The sequence below is a fragment of the Heterodontus francisci genome, chromosome 33 (assembly GCF_036365525.1).
Source record: "Heterodontus francisci isolate sHetFra1 chromosome 33, sHetFra1.hap1, whole genome shotgun sequence".
Lineage (NCBI taxonomy): Eukaryota > Metazoa > Chordata > Chondrichthyes > Heterodontiformes > Heterodontidae > Heterodontus > Heterodontus francisci.
Genome location: NC_090403.1, coordinates 59753124 through 59762185, shown reverse-complemented (window position 1 = coordinate 59762185; position 9062 = coordinate 59753124). Strand labels below are relative to the sequence as shown.

The window sequence follows — 9062 nt, the reverse complement described above, 5'->3', positions numbered from 1 at the left end:
ACCCATTGTCTCTCAAGACAAGGAGGCCAAAGATTACCCAACTCCACCATCAGTTCATCTGCTGCCCACAACACACCCACCCATCCCCCCCATCCAAGCCTTTGTTACTTCTAGACTTTGTGCATTCTAATGCTCTTCTGACCAGCCTTCCATAAACTTCAGCTCACTCAAAATTCTGCTGCCCGTCACCTAACTCACACCAAGACACCTCTATGCTCACTTACCTGCAATGTCTCGCTTTTAAAATTCTCATCCTGGTTTTCAAATCTCTCTATGCCTCGATCCTCCTCCCCTCCCTCCCGTAACTTCCTCCAGCCCCACAACCTTCTCAGATCTTCTACTGCAATTCCTGGGTTTTCTTTATAAAATAAGGAAACCTTTTTGGAGCTTTGGGAATGTTAAGATAAATGCTGGGTTTTTAAACTTCAGATATATAGTCACAATTTTCAACCGAGAACTGCATTATTGTACAGTATTTTAATCTGAGAAACAGCAACATTTACAACAATGTACCATCAGTTAATCAGCTCAACCACTACAGAAGTCTGCATCAGCTACATAACAAAACAAATCTTTGAGGTAAACTCAAAACCCAACAGTAAGAATTTGTGAAAAGATAATATTGACGCACTAAGTACAGATCCAATGTATGTATCACCTGGGTCCTTTGAGTAAAAAAAGATGGTATCTTTAATGCGAAGCTTCATCATTGATGGCTGTGCTGCATTAGGAGACAAGCTGAGCTCCAGCTAGGAAATCCCTTGAAGTATTTAGATTCAGTGCAATCCTTTTTTGAAGTGCTGTAAATATGAATTTCAGACAGCAATGAATCTGATGCACTGAAGAGCTCCACAAACTGGATGTTGCTCCAGTGCATCAGATCCATGCAAGAACTGACCAAAATAGAAGTCTACAGCCGTCTTGAGAAGAGACCCAAAACACAATTTAAAATAAATGAAGAGCAATGCTGGAATTCTGGGCAGGCGTTCACAGGTGAGGGCATCATTTAGTTATCTTCTAATTAAAATCACAAATATAACAGTATCACCTCAACTTGAAGTACTGCTCTTATGTGATCAGATGGAGCAACACAGATGAGAACATGTGGCAACACTTGGGAAATGACAGATTTCACAGTGAGTTCTACATCAAGCCATAGGATTCAGCAACATCCAGTAGCCAATCGGAAAACCCACCAATTCCTAGATACAGCAGGTCAACAAATTGGATGCTTTTCCCCAACGAAAAATAGTTTTTCCAGAAACAGCTATTTACATGAAATCTTGACAACCTTTTTATGTAAGGTTTGTTTTCTTCATAAGTCTGGTACAGTGACTAAGTGATCTTCATCCGTGTCTATACCAATCTCCTCCTGAATTAATAAACCAATGGAAATATTATTGAAATAAGCTCCAAAAGGGACTGTTACTGAACTTTGTACATCAACAACACATTATATCATCTGACGGGTTGTCTGCCGAACACTGGAACCCATCACCAAGCTATTGAGAAATCCACACAGACCAGAGTCCCTACTGGCCCCATGTGGACTGAATACTGTCCATGTAAGGATACATGCATTTTCCCAAATTGTGCGAGCTTCAGCACAGGTTTGCACATGGTCCCACACTTGACCTTCAGATAATACCTGCCCATTTACCTCCTCTCTCCTCACTATTCCCAGGCCCCAAACACTCCTTTCAGGTGAAGCAGCGATTTACTTGTACTTCTTTCAATGTAGTATACTGTATTCGCTGCTCACAGTGTGGTCTCCTCTACACTGGGGAGACCAAGCGCAGACTGGGTGACCGCTTTGCGGAACATCTCCGCTCAGTCCGCAAGCAGGACCCTGAGCTTCCGGTTGCTTGCCATTTCAACACTCCCCCCTGCTCTCATGCTCACATCTCTGTCCTGGGATTGCTGCAATGTTCCAGTGAACATCAACGCAAGCTCGAGGAACAGCATCTCATCTACCGATTAGGCACACTACAGCCTGCCGGACTGAACATTGAGTTCAATAATTTCAGAGCATGACAGTCCCCCATTTTACTTTCATTTTTAGTTATTTTTTCTTCCTTTTTTTTACATTTTTTTTTACATTTTTTACAAGTTTTTTTTTGCATTTATTTCATTTCATCTTAGTTTGTTCAGTTTGCTTACCCACTGTTTTTTTTCAGGTTTGCACTTGCTGCTGTTCAATATTCAATGTATTTACACCTAATCTGTACTAATGCTTTGTCTTTCAACACACCATTAACATATTGTTTGCCTTTGCTCCGTGACCTTTTGGTCAGCTATGTGGCCTGGTCCAATCTACACCTCCTTTGTTATCTCTTGCCCCACCCCCACCTCACTTGCCTGTGACTTTTCTAATATTTGTCAGTTCCGAAGAAGGGTCACTGACCCGAAACGTTAACTCTGCTTCTCTTTTCACAGATGCTGCCAGACCTGCTGAGTGGTTCCAGCATTTCTTGTTTTTACTTCAGATAACACCTCCTGGTAGAAGCTGTGCCAGGCTTCAGTTTCCTCTATCAGTTATTTAATAGACACTTGCCTTCAGTCCAGTAAAGGACCTTGCAGGACAGCCTCTGATATCCAAGTGCAATGACACATACCAGACTAACTCGCCACCAACAGCTTAATCTAGGTCCTCGTATGCGCAGCTTTACCAGAATTACATATAATTACATAGGATATATGGCACAGAAACAGGCCATTCGGCCCAGCCAGTCCATGCCATCATTAATGCTCCAATCGAGCCTCCTCCCATCTTTCCTCATCTAAATCTAACATCGTAACCATCTATCCCCTTCTCCCTCGTGCTTGTCTAACTTCCCCTTAAATGCATCTATACTATTTGCTTCAACGACTCCCTGTGGTAGCGCATTCCATTCTCAACAGTCTTTGGGTAAAGAAATTTCTTCTGAATCCCCTTTTCTTGGTGACTATCTTATATTGATTGGTTTATGCAACCTGCCCTCATAATTTAACCCTCTAAGCCCTGGTATAATTTTGATGAATCTGCACCACATCCCTGCCAAGGCCAATATATATCCTTTCCGAGGTGTGGTGCCCAAACTGAATGCAGTACTCCAGAAGTCTGACCAAAGTACTGTACAACAGAAGCATAAATTTTCCCCTTCCTTGTAATCCAGCCCCCTTGAGATAAAGGCTGATATTCCATTAGCCTTTTTGATTGCTCTTGTGCCTGTCTACTCTTGTCCACTCTTACTGTTCAGATTTTTGTGTGCAATAATGGAATTATTAATTTGAGTTAAGCAGTTTAAACAAGACTGCACAGAACATCTTTTGCACAATTTCAAATTAATAAATAATTAGCAGTTGCTTAGGGTAATTAAGAGTAAACCAGGAATTGAAACTTCAATAAATAGAACAAAGAACAGTACAGCACAGGAACAGGCCATTCAGCCCTCCAAGCCTGCATCGATCTTGATGCCTGCCTAAACCAACACCTTCTGCACTTCCGAGGCCCATATCCCTCTATTCCCTTCCTATTCATGTATTTGTCAAGATGTCTCTTAAACGTCGCTATCGTATCTGCTTCCACCACCACCCCTGGCAGCAAGTTCCAGGCACACACCACCCTCTGTAAAAAAAAAAAAAAAACTTGCCTCGCACATCCCCTCTAAACTTTGCCCCTCGCACCTTAAACCTATGTCCCCTAGTAACTGACTCTTCCACCCTGGGAAAAAGCTTCTGACTATCCACTCTGTCCATGCCGCTCATAACTTTGTAAACCTCTATCATGTCGCCCCTCCACCTCCGTCATTCCAGTGAAAACAATCCGAGTCTTTCCAACCTCTCCTCATAGCTAATGCCCTCCAGACCAGGCAACATCCTGGTTAACCTCCTCTGTACCCTCTCCAAAGCCTCCACGTCCTTCTGGTAGTGTGGCGACCAGAATTGCACGCAATATTCTAAGTGTGGCCTAACTAAGGTTCTGTACAACTGCAACATGACTTGCCAATTTTTATACTCAATGCATTTGGAGGAAAATGTAGCTGGTCTGATTAGTAAGTTTGCGGACGACACAAAGGTTGGTGGAGTTGCGGATAATGATGAGGATTGTCAGAGGATACAGCAGGATATAGATCGGTTGGAGACTTGGACGGAGAAATGGCAGATGGAGTTTAATCCGGACAAATGTGAGGTAATGCATTTTGGAAGGTCTAATGCAGGTGGGAAGTATACAGTAAATGGCAGAACCCTTAGGAGTATTGACAGGCAGAGAGATCTGGGCGTACAGGTCCACAGGTCACTGAAAGTGGCAATGCAGGTGGATAAGGTAGTCAAGGCGGCATACGGCATGCTTGCCTTCATCGGTCGGGGCATAGAGAATAGAAATTCGCAAGTCATGCTGCAGCTGTACAGAACTTTAGTTAGGCCACACTTAGAATATTGCATGCAATTCTGGTCGCCACACTACCAGAAGGACGTGGAGGCTTTGGAGAGGGTACAGAAGAGGTTTACCAGGATGTTGCCTGGTCTGGAGGGCATTAGCTATGAGGAGAGGTTGGATAAACTCGGATTGTTTTCACTGGAACGACAGAGGTGGAGGGGTGACATGATAGAGGTTTACAAAGTTATGAGCGGCATGGGCAGAGTGGATAGTCAGAAGCTTTTTCCCAGGGTGGAAGAGTCAGTTACTAGGGGACATAGGTTTAAGGTAAGAGGGGAAAAGTTTAGAGGGGATGTGTGAGGTAAGTTCTTCACACAGAGGGTGGTGAGTGCCTGGAACTTGCTGCCGGGGGAGATGGTGGAAGCAGGTACGATAATGACATTTAAGAGGCATCTTGACGAATACATGAATAGGATGGGAATAGAGGGATACGGTCCCCGGAAGTGCAGAAGGTTTTAGTTTAGGCAGGCATCAAGATCGGCGCAGGCTTGGAGGGCCGAATGGCCTGTTCCTGTGCTGTACTGTTCTTTGTTCTTTGATGGGGAGAGAGAGAGCGAGCGTGCGGTGGGAGCAGAGCAGAGATTCAAATAGCACGCCAAAAGGTGGGAGGATAGCGAGAGAGAGAGCGCGCGCGCGGTGGGAGCAGAGCAGAGATTTTAAAAACGCATCAAAAGGTTGGAGGCCGGAGAGAGAGTCTGGTGGAAGCAGAGTGGAGATAGCGTGCCAAAGGTCGGAGGATGGAGAGATAGAGAGAGAGGGGGTGGTGGGACCACAGCAGAGATTTAAAATGCATGGCAAAAGTTTGGAGGGCAAAGAGAGAGAGAGAGAGAGAGAGAGAGAGAGCGGTGGGAGCAGAGCAGACTTAAAAAGATCAAAAGGTTGGAGGCCGGAGAGAGCGCGCGGCGGGAGCACAGCGAAGATTTAAATAGTGTGCTCAAAGGTCAGAGAGAGAGAGAGAGAGAGAGAGAGAGAGAGAGAGCGAGAGAGCGCGCAGTGGGAGCAGAGCGGAGATTTAAAACGCACGCCAAAAGCTCGGAGGCTGAAGAGAGCGAGAGAGGGGGAGAGTGCGTGAGTGCAGCAGGAGCAGAGCGCCCGGGGGAGGAGGGGGTGTGAAATCGCAAAGTGACATCAGAGTGACGTCACAATCAACAGAGAGAGCACTAATAGCATAAGTGACAATGGCACGACAGGTGTTATATTGCAGCTGTGGTACGTGGGAGCTTTTGGATGCCAAGGCGATCCAGGTCACAAACATCTCCAGAAAGTGTAAGCAGCTGGAGGAATTCTGGATCAGGATTATTGATCTGGAAGCTGAACTGCAAACACTGCACAACAGAAGGTAGGGGGAGAAATACATGGACACTTTGTTCCGAAAGATGGTCACACCTCTTAGAACAGGGTTATCCATTTTGGTCAGTGAGGGGCAGGAAGATGCGACCGTGAGTGAGGCAGGTAAAGGGACCGAGCAGACCGTAGTGGAGGAGCCGCAGACTTTGCAATTGTCAAACAGGTTTGACGTGCTCACAACCTGTGTGGACAGAAGCGAGGTCTGCAAGGTGGATGAGCAGACTGGCCATGGCACTGTGGTACAGGAAGCCATTCAAGTGTGGGGAGCAAAAAGGAATGTAGTGGTAGTGGGGAATAATAGTGAGGGGGATTGACATTGTTCTGTTCATGCCAAAGGCATGAGTCCAGAAGGCTGTGTTGCCAGGGTTCGGGACAACCTGCTCAGGACTGGACAGGAACTTGGAGTGGGAGGGGGTGGATTCAGTTGTCATGGTCCATGTCAGTATCAACGACATAGGAAAGAGGTTCTGTTTAGACAGTATGAGGAGCTAGGCATCAAGAGCAGAACGTTAAGGGTAATAACTCTGGATTATTACCTGAGCCATGTGCCAATTGGCAGAGGACACATAAGATTAATGAAATGAATACGTGGCTCAAAGACTGGTGTGGGAGAAGTGGGTTTCGGTTCATCGGGCACTGGCACCAGTACTGTGGAAAGTGGGAGCAGGACTGCACCTGAACCATGCTGGGACCAGTGTTCCAGAAATCTGTATAACTAGGGAAGTAGAGAGAGCTTTAAACTAAATACGGGTGGAGAGGGTCAAGCCTGGGTACATGTAGCAAATCAAGGGGTAGAATCAAGGCAGGAGAGCAGAATAGTAATATGGGAAATGAAGGTCAGAGAATGGCAGGAAGGGACAGAGAAAAAAACCTAAGACCACACCAACAGTCAACGCTAGATGTTACAAAGATAACAAAAAGACAAAAAAGGCTCTGTATCTGAATGCACGGAGCATTCATAAAGTAGACAAACTGATAGCGCACATTGAAGTAGATAAATATGATCTGATAGCCATTATGGAGACGTGGCTGCAGGATGACAAGGATTGGGTCCTGAATATTGAGGGGTATATAACATTCAAGAATAGGAAGTTCGGTAAAGGTGGAGGGGTAGCACTGTTAATCAAGGATGGCATTGGTGTAATAATTAGAGATGACCTTATTTCAGGAGATCAGGATGTAGAATCGGTTTGGGTGGAGGTGAGGAATAGTAGGGGAAAGAAGTTACTAGTGGGAGTGGTCTACAGGCCACCTAACAGTAATCGCAAAGTAAGATGAAGTATAATATAGGAAGGATGTGATTCCACTGGAGATGGTGCAGTGGAGATTCACCAGGATGTTGCCTGGGCTGGGGCATTTCAGCTATGAAGAGAGATTGGATAGGCTAGGGTTGTTTTCCTTAGAGCAGAGAAGGCTGAGGGGGGACCTGATTGAAGTATACAAAATTATGAAGGGCATAGATAGGGTGGATAGGAAGAAACTTTTTCCCGTAGCGGAGGTGTCAATAACCAGGGAGCATAGATTTAAGGCAAGGGGAGGAAGCTTAGACGGGATTTGAGGAAATAAAATTTTCACCCAGAGGGTGGTTGGAATCTGGAACACACTGCCTGAAGGGGTGGTAGAGGCAGGAACCCTCACAACATTTAAGAAGTATTTAGATGAGCACTTGAAACGCCATAGCATACAAGGTTACGAGCCAAGTGCTGGAAAATGGGATTAGAATAGATAGGTGCTTGATAGCTGGCACAGACACAATGGGCCGAAGGGCCTGTTTCTGTGCTGTATAACTCTATGACTAAGAAATATTGGGTGCTTGTGAGAAAGGGACGGCAATAATCATGGGTGATTTTAAATCTACATATAAACTGGAAAAATCAGATTGGCAATAGTAGCCTGGATGAGGAGTTCATAGAATGCTTTTGAGATAGTTTCTTAGACCAGCATGTTCTGGAACCAACCAGAGAGCAGGTTATATTAGACTTGGTATTGTGTAATGTGACAGGATTAATTAATGACCTCAGAATAAAGGCACCTCTAGGCAGCAGCAACCACAATATGATTGAATTTTACATCCCGTTTGAAAGAGAGAAGAGTGGGTCTAAGACTAGTATTTTAAACTTAAATGAGGGCAACTGTGTGGGCATAAAAGCTGAGCTAGCTGAAGTGAACTGGGTTACTAGGCTAGGAGATAGATCAATAGAGAAGCAGTGACAGACATTTAAGGGGATGTTTCAGAATAATCAGAATAAGTATATTCTTACTATAACAAAAAATACTAAGGGGAGGACCCACCATCCAAGGTTAACTAAAGAAGTTAAGGAAAGCATCAAACTTAAGGAAAAGGCATATAATTGCGCCAAGATGAGTGGTCAGGATATAAAGAACGGCAGAGAATGACTAAAAGGTTAATCAGGTGAAAGAAAGCTAGCTAGAAATGTAACAACGATAGCAAGAGTTTCTACAGGTATTTAAAAAGAAAAAAAGTAAAGTGAGTAAAAGCAAAATACTGCAGATGCTGGAAATCTGAAATAAAAACCAGAAAGTTGGAATTACTCAGCACGTCAAGCAGCATCTGTGGAGAGAGAAACAGAGTTAACGTTTCAGGTCTTTCATCAGTAAAGTGAGTGTTGGTCCTCTACAGTGAGAATGGGAAGTTAATAGTCGATAAGAAAATGGTGGATGAAATGAACAAATATTTTGCTTCTGTCTTCACTGTACAGGTTACAAAAAACATTCCAGCAATAGCTGTAAATCAGGAGGTGGAAGGAAGAGAGGAACTTGGTGAAATTACAATCACCAGGGAAGTGGTACTGAGTAAACTGATGGAGCTGCGGACTGACAATTCCCCAGTCCTGATGGGTTTCATCCTAGGGTCTTAAAAGAGGTGGCTAATTAAGTAGTATATGCTTTGGTGTTAATTTTTTTAAATTCCCTAGATTCTGGAAAAGTTCCATCAGACTGGAAAGTAGCAAATATAACCCCTCTATTTAAGAAGGGGGGTGGGGGTAAGGCAGAAAACAGGTAACTATAGACCAGTTAACTTGATGTCTGTCGGAGGGGAAGGTGTTAGAATCGATCATTAAGGAGGCTATAGCTGGGCACTTAGAAAAACTCAAGGTAATCGGGAATAGTCAGCATGGTTTTGTGAAAGGAAAGTCATGTTTAACCAATTTATTGGAGTTCTTTGAAGGAATAACATGCTGTGGATAAAGGGGAGCCCATTGACGTACTGTACTTGGATTTCCAGAAGGCATTTGACAAGGTGCCACATAAAAAGTTATTGTGCAGGGTATGA

General features: G+C 44.3%; 1 protein-coding gene across 2 annotated transcripts in view; it reads right to left on the bottom strand.

Annotated features, from left to right (window-relative positions):
• Positions 1-452: 452 nt before the first annotated feature.
• Positions 453-9062, bottom strand: part of psmc3ip (PSMC3 interacting protein) — an 89028-nt gene continuing 80418 nt past the window's right edge. For both annotated transcript variants that reach the window (XM_068013047.1, XM_068013048.1), the window contains one exon: positions 453-1372. In XM_068013047.1, the coding sequence (XP_067869148.1) occupies positions 1316-1372 (57 nt within the window). In that variant the 3' untranslated portion in view covers positions 453-1315. The remainder of the gene's footprint in view (positions 1373-9062) is intronic.